Here is a 15,346-nt window from a genome sequence, read left to right on the forward strand (position 1 = left end):
TCATTTGCCCATCGCACAGTGTCTTGTATGGCGGATATAGTAATAGGCATTCCTGGTGTAGAGAAGCAACTGAAAGAGTAACTGAAAGAGTTGAAACAAAAAAAGTCCCAGGTCCGAATGGAATCCTAGTTGGGTTTTACAGAGAGTACTCTCCTGCGTTAGTCTCTTACCTAGCTTTCATTTATTGTGAATCTCTTGCCTAGCACAAAGTCCCAAGTGACTAGAAAAAAGTGCAGGCAACTCCTTTGTATGAAATTGGGCCTGCAAAATAAGACCCGTATCCTTAACATCAGTTTGCTGCAGAATTCTTGAACATATACGCACTTCATATATAATAAATTTCCTTGTGAGGGAAAAGTTTATGTCCACGAATCAGCACAGTTATAGAAAGCGTCACTTGGCTGGCCCTTCATCATATGATATTCTGCGAACTGTAATTGAGGGGCAAGAGGCGGATTCCATGTTCCAAGATTTCTGAAACGCATTTGACATGGTGCCCCACTGTAGACTGTTAATGAAGGTACAAGCATATTGAATAGGTTCCCAGATATGTGAGTGGCTCGAAGACTCCGTAAGTAATAGAACCCAGTGTGTTGTCCTCAACGGCGAGTGTTCGTCAGAGACGAGGGTATAGTCAGAAACGACCCAGGAAAGAGTTATAGGAAGCCAGCATTATTCTGTATTTACATAAATGATTTGACAGGCAAGGTGGGCAGCAATATGTGGCTGTTTGCTGATGGATGGCGTGGTATATTGGAAGGTGTCATTGAGTGACTGTAGGAAGATACAAGATAGCTTAGAAAAAATTCCTAGATGGTGTAATGAAGGGCATTTAGCTTTAAATGTAGAGAAATGTAAGTTAATGCAGATTAGTAACATTGCAAAGCAATATGAAATGGAATGAGCATGCAAGGACTGTAGCAAGGAATGCAAATGCTCAACTTTGGTTTATTGGCGGAATTTTATGAAAGAGTGGTTTACCTGTAAATGAGACCGCATATAGGGTGCTAGTGTGACACATTCTTGAGTACTGCTACAGTGTTTGGGATTCCACCAGGTCAGTTTGAAGGAAGATTTGTTACCAGTAGGTTCAGTCTACAAGCAGATATTACGGGAATGCTCAGGAACTCAAATGGGAATCCCTGGGGGTAAGCAGTGTTCTTCGCGAGGATCACTTTTGAGAAAAGTTAAAGAACTGGCAGAATCATTCTACTGCTGCCAACATACATTTGTGTAAGGACTACAAAGATAAGGTTAGAGAAATTAGGGCTCGTACATAGGCGTATACGACTGTCTAGTTGTTTTTCTCTGTTGCTATTTGCGTATGGAACAGGAAAGGAAACAACTAGCAGTGTTAAGAGGTATCCTGTACTGCACACTGCACGGTGGCTTGCAGAATATGTATGTAGCTGTAGATTGCATGGGGTGGTAGCTGGAAAAATGCTGTTATTGTTGCCTCTTGTTGAATGGTCTTATTTGCGCAGATGTTTAAATGTTTTCAATGAAATGTTGGTCATAATCAAGAATCATGGCTATGGATTTGTAAAAACCAGATGAATTCACTTGGAAAAGCAGTTAAGCTGTTGCAGAAAGTGGAGGAATATTGCTACTCCATGAGTCCAGACATCAGAGATGTCATTATAAACCTGTACAAGCTTCTGGGCCTTGGGGAGTACATGAAATGATTGATTGATGCAAGATGGGACCATCCTGATTGCCATAGCAGCCCCCCCCCCCCCCCGCCCCCCCTCATATTTGTTTTTAGTTCTGACCCTCAAAAGTGAAATAACTATGGGCAAGGATAAAATTGGTCTGGGGTGGCAATAAATGATATTTTATGAAAATTTTCACTTGGCCATTGGGAAAGGTAGTGTTCTAGGGCTGGGAGGCGATGTGTCTGTGGGATGTTTGTGTCAGCTTAGGATAAGGAATTCTATGGAAGCAATTTTGGGAGTCCCTGTGAGAGGTGTCTAGACTTTTCAGAGCTGTTGGGGGTAATTTAGAGCAATTTTAGTAAGATTATGAGAAACATCTGAAACTAGTAGCCTTATGTAATGGTAGAAATATTTTATTTTTCCATTACACATTTGGAGTCGCAAAGCAACTCATCATCAGATGTTATACATTTCTTAATATTTGTTTGTAGTGTTGTTGTAGTTGATGTGGGGCTGTGGTTGCCTAGCCAGGTATTCCTCACTGTCAAAGAGTACCTGTCCACAGGGAGAATGATGATAAAAATAGTTTTCTTTCAGGTAGCAGGTAGACAAGGACAGGGCTCGTGTAAGGCTTAAAGGTTTGCTGGTGTTTTTCAGAAAGGATTGAGAGAAATTGCTGCAAGTGAGGAATTCCTGGTATGCCTTACTGTCATATTTGCGCTCTCTCTCTCTCTCTCTCTCTCTCTCTCTCTCTTTTGTCTTGAAATCTTGTTGTCATATTTTTCATCATTTGGTGATAGCCTTACTTCAGTAATTTTTCTTTAATGGTTAGCAGACTTCCTTTAATGGTTGGCAGACTTCCTTTAATGGTTGGCAGACTTCCTTTAATGGTTGGCAGACTTCCTTTAATGGTTGGCAGACTTTCTTTAATGGTTGGCAGACTTTCTTTAATGGTTGGCAGACTTTCTTTAATGGTTGGCAGACCTTCTTTAATGGTTGGCAGACCTTCTTTAATGGTTGGCAGACCTTCTTTAATGGTTGGCAGACCTTCTTTAATGGTTGGCAGACCTTCTTTAATGGTTGGCAGACCTTCTTTAATGGTTGGCAGACCTTCTTTAAGTGCGTAGCCGGTGACGGGGTAACGCGTAATTCCCCGCCCCGGGTAGACAGGTAGGACACGTACGTACCCCCTGGTAACGGCCAAGCCCAGGGAGGGGTGATTACCCGAGCTGATACCTTCCAAAAGTGCCGATTGGTCCCACTGTCCGTTTGTCGGGAGGTGTGACCTGAGGTGTGAACAATCACCTAAGGCGGGAGTGCCCTCAGAGAGGGCCCCCACAAGGGAGGAGCGCGCCATCGGAGATGCCGGTAATCATGGGGGATTCTTCCGCAATGGTTTCCTCACCTTCCACTATGTCTGCTCACAAGCGTAAGTTCACTGAGTCTCAGCCACAGACAGTTCTTCCATCGTTGCCACAGTTCCTTGTTGTTTCTCGGTCTGACGAAGGTCACGACTTCTCCACGGTCAACCCTTTCATTATTCAGAAAGGTGTCGACGCAATTGCAGGTCCTGTAAAGTCTTGTTCCAGATTACGGAATGGCACCTTGTTGTTAGAAACAGTCAGTGCCCTCCAGGCACAAAAATTGCTGCGTACTTCACTGCTCCACACCTTCCCTGTCCGGGTTGAAGCGCACCGCACTTTAAATTCCTCGTGTGGAGTCGTATATACACGCTCCCTCGATGGATTGTCTGATGAAGACATTCAGCACTACCTGTCTGACCAGGGCGTAACGGCTGTTCATAGAGTTATGAAAAGGGTTGACACGAACATCATTCCAACCCGCACTGTCTTCTTGACATTTGACAAAGTTCAACTCCCATCGAAAATCAAAGCAGGCTATGAGATAATTTCCGTTCGCCCTTATGTACCAAACCCTACGCGTTGCTATCGGTGTCAGCGGTTCAATCACACCAGCCAGTCCTGTTCCAATTCGGCCAAATGTGTTACGTGTGGCAAGGATGCCTATGAGGGTGCTTGTCCACCTCCATCCCCTCGCTGCATCAACTGTATGGGTGACCACGCTGCTTCCTCTCGAGATTGCCCTGTTTTTAAGGACGAAAAGCTCATCCAGGAAATTAGAGTCAAGGAAAAGGTGTCGACCTTTGCTGCTCGAAAATTATTCGCCAGTCGACAGCCCACCGTGCCTCAGACAGGAAAATACAGCACTGTCCTTGCTTCTCCTCAGCCAACAAAGGAGGCGGCCACGCAGACTTGCGACCTCACCTTTAGTGCCACGATCGTCAGATCGGCCAGCGCAAAGATTGCCCGTTCAACCTCACCACTTTCGCCTGACCACTCTATGGCTCACCCTTCATCGGGTTCTGCTAAATCTCGAGCCCAAAAGTCGGACGCCAAGCCTTCCAAAAAAAGAGCATACTCATGAAGAGTTTTTACGTACCGCAACTTCCCAACCATCGGTTCCTCCTTCATCTAAACATCATACTTCTAAGAAGGCTACAAAGAAACCCAGTTCCTCTCCTTCTCCACCAAAGCGCGTCCCATCTACAGCACCACCTGGCGGAAATCGCCCTCGGCCGTCTTCTGTGTCGCCGAGGCGCACTGCTGGTGGCCGGTCCACAGGCCGATCGCTGGTGGCAGGGGCTGCTCCTGACCAACCTATGGATCAGGATCTTCTGCCTTCGGCTGAATGCCATTCCATGCTGTCGGTCGCTAGCTCCGAGCAGTCTTTGAGTTGACAGCAACTTTGGTCACATTCCTCCATTTTCTGTTCACCCCATGTCCATTATCCACTGGAATATCCGCGGCATTCGAGCCAATCGGGATGAATTGTCTATTCTCTTACGATCCTACTCGCCGGTCATCATCTGTCTTCAGGAAACAAAGCTGCGTCCCCATGACTCCTTTGTTCTCCCTCATTTTCAGTTCGTCCGATATGATCTCCCCTCTGTTGAAGGCACTCCAGCCCATGGAGGACTCATGATTTTTCTCCATGATACTCTCCATTATCACCCAATCCACTTAAACACTTCCTTCCAAGCTGTCGCCGTCTGTCTTTCCCTTTCTGGATACACGTTCTCTCTTTGTACTGTATACATTCCATCGTCTACACCCATGGCACGAGCTGATCTCCTTCATCTTCTTGGTCAGCTTCCACCCCCCTATTTGCTGGTTGGAGACTTCAATGCCCACCACCCGCTTTGGGGATCTCCACATCCTTGTTCACCTGGCTCACTATTGCTAGACGTCTTCCACCAAGCGGATCCAGTTTGCCTCAACACTGGGGTCCCTAAATTTTTGTCTGCCTCCACGACAAATTTATCTCATTTGGACCTTGCGGTCGGTACTGTTCCGCTAGCTCGGCGCTTCGAATGGTTCGCCCTTGATGATACAGACTCGAGTGACCACTTTCCATGTGTCCTTAGACTGCAGCCTCAACTGCCATATATGCGCCCGCGACGCTGGAAGTTTGCCCAAGCCGATTGGACACTTTTTTCGTCTCTAGCGACATTCGATGACCGTCACTTTCCTAGCGTCGACGATGAGGTCACTCATATTACAGACGTTATTCTTACAGCTGCGGAACGTTAAATACCACGCACCTCCGAATTGCCCCGGCGCCCCCCAGTTCCTTGGTGGAACGAGGCATGCCGTGATGCAATACGTGAGCGGCGACGTGCTCTTCGCGTTTTCCGCCACCATCCTACTTCGGCCAACTGTATCCGCTATAAGCAGTTCCGTGCGCGATGCCGTCGTGTCATCCGCGATAGCAAGAAGGCAAGCTGGAAATTCTTTATTAGCTCATTTAACAACTTCACTCCCTCCTCGGAAGTTTGGAGTCGGCTTCGACGGTTCTCAGGCGCGCCTAGTTTCTCCCCGGTCTCTGGGCTCACTGTCGCGCATGATACATTAGTGGACCCCGTCGCAATTTCTAACTCGTTGGGTCAGCACTTTGCTGCGATTTCGAGCTCTTCCAATTACCCGCCAGCGTTTCTCCCGAAGAAACGTGCAGCGGAAGTGCGACCTCTTGCTTTCTCCTCTCAAATTTGTGAAAGCTATAATACTGTTTTCTCCATGCGGGAACTCCAACATGCACTCTCTTCTTCTCGCTCCTCCGCCCCAGGACCGGATGGTATCCACGTCCAAATGTTGCTGCATTTATCAACCCATAGTCTGCATTACCTCCTTTGCCTTTATAATCGAATTTGGACCGACAGTACTTTTCCCAGACGATGGCGGGAAGCTATCGTCGTTCCCGTTCCGAAAGCTGGAAAGGACAACCATCTCCCCTCTAGCTATCGCCCCATTTCTCTCACGAGTAGTGTCTGTAAGGTTTTGGAGCGTATGGTGAATTACCGTCTAGCGTGGTGGCTGGAGTCCCGCAGTCTTTTAACACCTGCCCAATGCGGATTCCGAAAGCATCGTTCTGCCGTTGACCATCTTGTTGCTCTCTCCACTTATATCATGAATAATTTTCTCCGGAAACGCCAAACAGTAGCAATATTTTTTGATCTGGAGAGAGCATACGATACCTGTTGGAGGACAGGTATCCTCCGCACACTGTTCTCTTGGGGCTTTCGAGGTCGGCTGCCCCTTTTTCTTCGCAAATTTATGGCAGAGCACACATTTAGGGTGCGGGTGAACACTACTCTCTCCCGTACTTTCTCCCAAGAAAACGGGGTACCCCAGGGCTCCGTGCTGACTGTGATACTGTTTGCCATTGCCATAAATCCAATTATGGATTGTCTCCTTCCTGGTGTCTCGGGCTCCCTCTTTGTGGACGATTTTGCGATCTTCTACAGCTCTCAACGGACCAGCCTTCTTGAACGACGTCTTCAAGGATGTCTCGATCGCCTCCACTCTTGGAGCATCGAAACCGGCTTCCGTTTTTCTCCCAGTAAGACCGTTTGTGTTAATTTTTGGCGACGTAAGGAGTTTCTTCCACCCTCCTTACATCTAGGACCTGTCAACCTTCCGTTTTCAGACGTCGCTAAATTCTTGGGTCTTATGTTTGACAGAAAACTCTGCTGGTCCTCCCACATTTCGTATCTTTCGGCTCGCTGTCTGCGATCCCTCAACACCCTCCGTGTCCTGAATGGTACCTCCTGGGGAGCGGACCGAGTGGTCCTTCTCCGCCTCTATCGCGCCTTAGTGCGCTCGAAATTGGACTATGAAAGCATAGTCTACTCCTCTGCTCGGCCGTCTATTCTTCGGCGTCTCGACTCTATCCACCACCGTGGATTACGTTTAGTGTCTGGAGATTTTGACACCAGCCCAGTGAAAAGCCTTTATGCTGAGGCTGCTGAACCTCCGCTGTCCAATCGGTGAGCTGTCCTTCTGAGTCGTTATGCTAGCCATATGTCTTCCATGCCTGCTAATCCAGCCCATGAGCTTTTTTTCGACGCCTCCTTTGATGTAGGGTACGCAGGCCGCCCCTCCTCCCTACTACCACCGGGAGTCCGCTTCCGTCAACTGCTCCATTCTCTTTCCTTCCGCTTTCCAAAAACCTTCTTGACAACTTGGGGTACAGCACCGCCTTGGCTCCGTCCCCGGATCTGCCTGCTCCGTGACCTTTGTCGATTTCCCAAGGATGGTACCCCTTCACTTGTTTATCGTCGGGCATTTGCTGCTCTATGTGCACAAATGAAGGAAGCCACATTTATTTACACCGATGGCTCGGAAACATCGTTAGGTGTAGGGAGTGCCTATATTGTTGGCGACACCTCAAATCACTTTCGGCTTCCCGACCAGTGTTCGGTTTATACTGCGGAGTTTTACGCTGTTCTCCAGGCTGTCCACTACATCTGCCGCCATCAGCAGATACAGTACGTTATCTGCTCAGATTCTCTCAGCTCTCTCCTCAGTCTCCAAGCTCTTTACCCTGTGCGCCCTCTGGTCCACCGGATTCAGGACTGTCTGCGCTTGCTCCACCAGGGGGGCGTCTCGGTGGCGTTCCTCTGGCTGCCGGGACACGTTGGTATCTGTGGAAATGAGGCGGCCGATATAGCGGCCAAGGCTGCAGTCTCTCTTCTTTGGCCAGCTATTCAATCGCTTCCCTTCGCCGATCTACGCAGCGTTTTATGTCGTCGTGTTGTTCTTTTATGGCACGCACATTGGCCGACACTTCCCCATAATAAATTGTGGGACGTGAAAGCTCTTCCTTGTGCTTGGACCTCTTCCTCCCGAACGCATCGTCGGGAGGAAGTAATTTTAACTAGACTCCGGATAGGGCATTGTCTTTTAGCCATCAACATCTTTTAAGCGGCGATCCTCCCCCACTCTGTCCCCACTGCTCTCAGCTGTGGACGGTAAGACACCTTTTAATTGAGTGCCCCTATTTTAATCCGTTACGCTCCCGTCTACAGCTGTCGCCTGATATATCGTCGATTTTAGCAGATGACACTTGCTCAGCCGATCGCGTTGTCGCGTTTATTAGTGCCAGTGAAATGACGTCAGTCATTTGAAGCTTTTTTTGGGGACAATAAACCCCTTCTGTATAGGATTTTTAAGCCTTCCTTCTGTTTTTAGTTTCTCCAATTTTATGACTTTCGTTCCCATTGCTGCTGGTTTCCATTTTCGGTTTTTTACTGTTTCTTAAGTCCCGGACCGGGCGCTAATGACCATAGCAGTTTTGCGCCCAAAAAAAAAAAACCCTTCTGTAATGGCTGGCAGACCTTCTTTCTCCAATTAGTGATCCTGTTTCAGTGTTCAGGGCCTTTTATTGTTTCTTCATAAATCTTTGTGTGTGTACAGCAATAGTTTTTCTTTACTTGGTGCTTTATGTTATTTACTTGGTGAACTGTTTTCTGTATTTGGTAATTATTTTTATTTGGTTTGATGTTTTCAGTAAGTTAAGCAATCCCCCCCCCTCTTTGATGGCTGGCTTTTTTTCCTTGTTTAATCACCTTTCTTCTTCATAGGGAATTTTTTTTAAATTTAGAGGCCTTTTCTCTTTGTTTCATGATTCTAATATTTCTTAATTATGGGTTTTCGTTTTAAGCAATAGGCTGTTTGTTTGTTTAATTTCTCTCTTTGTTTGACAGTCATTTTTGCTCGTTTATCAGCAACATTACTTATTTGGCTACTGCTTTTCTTCATGTAGCTATTTCTTCACAGTATTATCCACTTGTTTTTCAGTGATTTTGGCAGTATCGTTAATGACAATCTCTCTCTCTCTCTCTCTCTCTCTCTCTCTCTCTCTCTCTCTCTCTCTCTCTCTGGGGTAGAGCTTCATAACTGGTGAGACTTCCAGCTTATACATGAACAGGTTTGACCCTCGATGCCGTTATCAGGTGTGACTGGAATCTATTCAGGCGTGAGGCAAATTCCGTCCCTTTTCTTATTTTGTGTGCAATCTTTCAGCACCTTGTTTGTCATTACACTGAAATCTTTCACCTTGCTCGAATCTCCTCCACCCCCCCCCCCCCCCCCTTCCCTACAGGTGCAAGAGCTCAAGCCCCTCTTTTTATATTTTTAGTGTTCACACCATGTCTGGTAACCATGTACCTGGGTACCTACATTCCTTGTGCAGATTTGCTCTCACTCTGTTGAATCAACAACCTTTTGGTATTACTCTACGACACTCTATTAAAAGTCTCCATCTCTAGTTGCAACCCTTTTCTCTGTTGTTCCATCCTTAAATTCCAGTCTGGTCAATGCTTACTTAGCATTTGCCAGTGTGTTAACAAACGCCTAAGAAGTGATGTTCCTCTCCCAATCTTCCACAGCTACTATCTACAGTAATGCCTTTAATCCCCACTGTCCCCTCCAAGCCAACAAGCCCAACCTAAACTCTTTGATTACTTCCCAATCCCAGCACACATGCCACCTAAACTTAACCATAACCCCAATCAAGACCCAACACTTCTCAGAACTGACTGTTATATACTTATACTCTCGTGCAGGTCCCTCTCCAATCCTGAGACACATCCAGTCTTTCCAATTGTAGTGTTATGTGGCTGATTCCATTAAGACATTATTTGGCTCCTTGAAACTGAATGCCTCATTTATATAAGAATTAGTGATTTAGAGTTTTGACCACCACACAAATAAATTTCTGTGGTCGGTCGCACTCACTGTCCAGATTTAACCTCGACTGGAAATACAGCTTCACTGACTAACTCCATCCTGAGACTAAACGATCGAACATCGGTCCTTCTCTTAAACAGTTACAACGCAGATCCAAAGGACTCCACGTCTCTTTTCCCAAACCGTCCGCTCCCGGCATTCCAGGAATTCCCAGTTACCGACATTACCACTACAATTGTTCCTGAAAATATTACCAAACCCCCAGACCTTAATCGAGCGAAGTCCGTATTTATCAGTTACCTGAAGGTGGGTCGCTCTCTTGATGACATTTGTGGTCTCGACTTGTAGTGAAATAGTAGTCCTCCACTTAAATGCAACAACTTAACTCCTTTCTCCAAAACCAAAGTGAGACTCCTCGGTGTCGATCTCAGCCTTACTGAGGCCCACATCCTTCTCTTCCACATTGGACACTCGTTTCTCTGGAGCCTATGCATCTGCAGCAAATGCATCTGCTCCACCACAAAATCTCTCAATACTGACAACCTCTCCTGGGCTTTCCTCTTTTGCAAATGTCCCAGAGCCCGTATTTGAAAACTAATATCACAGCAGTATCCTGCGTTCTCCCTCCTCGTAATACATTTCCCACTTCCATAAATAATTCTGAGTCTCCTCCCTAATAAGCCAGTACCTCTGGGACTCGAATGTCTCAATACTTCCCTTAGCCAAGGTTGTGAACTTTGCAACAGTCAGTATACAGTAGCTGAATGTGCTCCACAACACAAGTGAGCATACCTGGGTGCTAGTTACACTTCGTGGGCTACTCGCATACTCACACCCGATACTGGCTTCCGTGAACTTCGTAAATGGGAACCCGTCCTCACCCCTCTATTTTTCAGCATACCGGGCCACACCTACTCACCTCACCCTGCAGCTCACAGTTCTGGAAGCTAGGCTATTGTCATCACTTTTACTATGATACGTGTGTATCGGTGGAGCTAAACATTTGCCTCAGGAGGTAGCGACCAGCGAATCTGTCTAGTGTTTTTTTTTTTCTCCACTCATTTGAATTTTCTTTAATTACAATATTGATCCTAAGAGGATGAGATAATGTGTCTTGGTCTGATAGTCTGATGATGAAATGGTATGTTTTAAGTCAAAATTAGAATGTTTGTGGGAAAGCTTGGTGAAATAGACTTTTTTCTTCTTTTCAGTCGGGGTGTCTTGCATATTTTTTTGCCCTGTTGGATCCAAGTAGTACTTGCACAGTGTTGCCACAAGTTCTGGAAATCAGGGAATTTCAAATGGTGTAAGGAAAATTAAAGAAATATCAGGGAAATTTGGAAAAAAAAAAACACTGGAAAGATCTTGCTTTTGGCTCAGTAGATGAAATGGTTTGTTTAACGAGATGTGATGCACCGTCGCTGGCTGGGTGCAGCTGAGTACGTGCACTGCTTCCCTACTCCCTCATTCTTACTGCTTCTCCCCTTCCTGCCACTGCCCTCAGCTTGCAGTCAGTGCTGCCACCACTTCTTTCTGCTTCCCTAGCAGCTGCTGACGAGAGGCAGGGAGGCACGAGGAGTGGTTTGCTTGGATCTGATTCTCAGAGATTGTATGGGGCAGTTGGTGCTTATATTCGCCAGTTATCATCACTTTTTAAGTGTTTACAACATCCGTGAATGGTTGGAGGAGTTGTCTCTTTCACTGTGTGCTTAATTCTTTGCATTTATTAAGGTTAAACTTGTGCCTTGTCTCTGTATGTTCTGCTTGTCTACATTTTGATGCTTCAAGCTGAGAAGTTTCAAACTGGTCGTCCTTTATACCACTGGAGTGTTGAGAACTTCTTGTATACGTATAACACCAGGCAAGATCATTCACGGTGTTCAAAGTAAGTTTAATATGGTTCTCAGTATAGGAATCTCTTTTTAAATATTTGTATGTTGATGTGTTATTGGTATTGCTGAATCGCTGGAAAGTGGTTTCCATGCCAAAAATACCGTGTAATAAATCAGAGAGGTGTCCTTAACACTGTTAACCAGACAGGCACTGCCTTCAATGGGTGCATTTGTTTAAAATATTTTGTTAATTTGGTTATTGCTAATTATAAATTCCCTATAGACATGTAATAAATGATCCAAATGAGAACCTAAAAATTGGGGATGGAGGCAATTGATGGAACTTTGATAGTAAGTTGAGAGAGTGGGGGAGGAAGGGGGGGGGGAAGCAGCATGGGTAGGAATGTTTTAATGGCCACAACTTTTTTGACAGATTTCTTTTGGCACAAAATTTGACTGAATGAAATTTGTAGAATAACCTCTCTTTGTAATGATCTGCCACAAGCAGCTATCTATAAATTGTGTACCAAAATTTTTGTATCATCTTAGCATGTCAGTCATTAATGGAAAAAATTGATTGTGTGCTAATTTAAGTGTTGACAGATAAAGGCTCACTAAAACATAGTTGTAGATACAGCAAGTGAACCTTCCACTATCCATCCGGATATCTTCAACAAATGTAGTAACCTAAGAACATTTTCCAGTGTGCATCGTAGGGTGTCAAATGCATCACATATCAATAAAAACTATTTTGCTAATGAGAGTGTGTTTTTTCTAGGAATAAAGTAAATTTGCAGTTCTGTAAGTATAAATAGCCCCGCTTATTGGTATGATCTGGTGTAGGGCATATCTGTTAATGCAATAGCTGTCTGGACTGAAAGTAAGGCTGTAAATAAAGGTGAATGACTTGTACCCCTGTTGTGATTACCATGTTTACATTTACTTACGGGCAGATGTAGGGCAAAATTGCGAAAAAATTGGAATTTTTTTTAATTGCATAATTGATTAGAATGATTCTTTAAGAAAAATTTAATACAGTTTCACAATCGAATTTTGGCCTGAAATATGTTTAAAAAATGTTTGTATTGGTGTCTGTGCCTGCCTTATCCCATCTTTTTATGCTGTGATCAACTCCTGTATGCTAGAAATTTTGTGTGTGTGTTAATTTCCCATTCACACAATCAAAACAGACACTGGATGAATCTAGAAGGCTGTGAGAAAGATTATCTTTGCTTGTTCCTTTGTTGACAGCTTGGCTTCTTGTACGTGCTAGAAACTTATTTCAGTTTTTAGTTTTGCACATGTCAACTTGGTTTGTTCGAAATATGTCGTACAGTGGATACATATTCAAAAAAGTGAGGAAATTTCAAATTTCATATGTAAAAGATACAGGAAATTTAAATAAGAGTTACATTTGCTGCTCCAAAGTGTGAAGAACAAATTTTGGCAACGTCACTGAGTTCACTGAATGAGAAAATTAGTGAACGAATTGGTGATGGTATGTACAGTGCCAAAGATGAATTTTCCAGTGGACTTAGGTTAACTGACTTAGAAATACTGGCCCATATGATTAACATTTCATGTCCACATGGTAACTATGGGTCAAAGAGCATTCGAGGCGTAGGCAGAGGAGGCACAAATTTGTTTTGTGGCTTGATGAACATGCCTGCAACAGTGACACTAGATTCAGTGATTACAAAGAACATTCATTAGTGCTCCTGAAGTTGAGTGCAAGGAGGACGTGAAAGCAGCTGTTGAGGAAGCTGTAGATATTAACAAGGAAGGGGACAAAGGACACTGTGTAGTAAAGACAGATCTGTGTGTCTCTTGTGATGGAACCTGGATGAAGAAGGGCTATACATCACTTCATGGTGTATTATCTGTCATGACTTCCAAGTAAAGAGCAAAGGTTGCTCTCAGAGTGACACAAGAAAGAACAACAGTGACAGTGAAGAAGAAAGTGGCAGCAGGAATACAATAAAGTGTGCAGAAAGAATTACCAGGAGCAGAATGGAGGGTTGGTAGCAGCTGGGATGAATTCCAAAGGTCAGTTGAACAATATGGTGTTAGGTGTGTGAAGTATCTAGGTGATGAAAATTCCAGTGCTTTTAAGGCTGTTTTAGAGACCAATACTAATGGTTCATAAACTAAAATTGAAAAACTGGAATGAGTGGATCATGTTCAAAAGCAAATGGAAGGTAGACTTCTCCAATTGAAGAAAGAAATGAGTTTTAAGAAATTGGAAGATGGAAAGCCACTGTGAGGTGTTAAGACTTACAGGCAAGGAAATTGACAATTAACAAATATATTATGGGAAAGCTATCAGGGATAGCTTACATAATGTGAAAACAATGAAGTAAGCCAGGTGGGGAAATATTCTTTAACAAACTTTCCACAGATGATAATCCTCAACATTCCCTTTGTGACATATTGTGGTGCAAAAATTTTCAGGCAGAAGCCAGTGGAAAGCCATACACCCACAACATGGTTTGACACTTACTGTTTTAGGCGTTATAAAACCAACTTTCAGGTACCTAGCCAATGTGCTAAAAAAAATTTGTATGTGGGAAAACACAGAGTACAAATGAGAGCTACAATCACCTTATGTGGATGCATTGTCCAAAAACAGTATTTGTGTCCTCAAATGTTGCAAAGATAGGTGCATTCTGATTCCTATGTAGTGTTCGGTAGTGGAAATGTAGGTAGGATTAAGTGCCCACAGAGACTAGGCTTCCATCCATGTGCATTCATACTGACGATATTCCGAAGCATTGGTGGAGCGTGACTGAACGAAGCTCGAGCAATAGAAGAAAAAATGCAAAAGTTGGCTAGGCAAAGAATGCAGGGGAGGAGAGTGCTCCAGGAAGTCGAGGAAGATAATAAAGATAGTGGATGTGGACAGTATTAGACACTAGAGGTATAGCAATACTGTCAGAAATTTGAAGTAAAATCTTTAAATGCAAATTGTTGTACCTAACTTTTTTGAGCTATACTGTACAATTACTCAGGAACTATAAAAGCTAACATCCTGAAATTTGATATAGTTCTTAAGAATAACCTGCTGAATAACCTGTGCTGCACTTTTCTGTTATGTTTTCTCGAGAAAAGTTCTCCTTTAAAATTCGAGGGGAAAAAAAGAACAGTCTCGGGTAATGCAAAATTGAAAAGTTAATTTCAAAGCAATTATGCTCTTAAACAAAAATCTGTTCCACACATTTTATTAGCCTCTTACGCACATGTAAACTGTGAAATTCCAGTTTTATTGCTCGATCAGTCTACGAGAAAATGTGTGTACTAGAAACAATGGTAATTAAAAATTCAAATCTTATAAAATATATGTTTGCACACAGTAACAAACAAAAATTGCACCGAATATGAAGCATTATGTTGTACATAATAGTCTCAAGTTTTATTATTTTGGCTGTAATTGTTTTGGAGGCATTTGTATATCTAAGTGCAAGAGTGCATTTTGCCCTTTGTCTGTCCTTAACGGAAAGATTAGGAAAGGAAGGGCATTTCATTGACATTAGTCAGTCTTTCTTTTCGTAACACAACCCTAAACACAACTTGTGGTCATAAATACATTTCATATTTATCTTTTTCAGGTTTATTTATGAAACTGAGCATCATAATGGCATTGCAGAGTTGCTTGAAATATTGGGGAGGTAAGTCTCAAAATATTTGTAGGTGAGGAGCAACAAAATCATAATAATATCCCAGTTTCTGAATTTACAGTGGAGTTGATGGTATCAGAAGTGCTATTTCTAGGACAGTAGACATTACTGTACCAGTAATTTAGTCATCTGTAACA

The 15,346-nt window shown here is 43.9% G+C and overlaps 1 protein-coding gene across 4 annotated transcripts in view; it reads left to right on the forward strand.

The window, feature by feature from the left end:
- LOC126164076 (serine/threonine-protein phosphatase 2A 56 kDa regulatory subunit gamma isoform) overlaps positions 1 to 15,346 on the forward strand; it is a 382,345-nt gene that overhangs the window by 282,548 nt on the left and 84,451 nt on the right. For all 4 annotated transcript variants that reach the window (XM_049920208.1, XM_049920210.1, XM_049920211.1 and 1 more), the window contains one exon: positions 15,141 to 15,200. In XM_049920208.1, coding sequence (XP_049776165.1) covers positions 15,141 to 15,200 — 60 coding nt within the window. The remainder of the gene's footprint in view (positions 1 to 15,140; positions 15,201 to 15,346) is intronic.

The sequence above is a fragment of the Schistocerca cancellata genome, chromosome 1, assembly GCF_023864275.1.
Source record: "Schistocerca cancellata isolate TAMUIC-IGC-003103 chromosome 1, iqSchCanc2.1, whole genome shotgun sequence".
Lineage (NCBI taxonomy): Eukaryota > Metazoa > Arthropoda > Insecta > Orthoptera > Acrididae > Schistocerca > Schistocerca cancellata.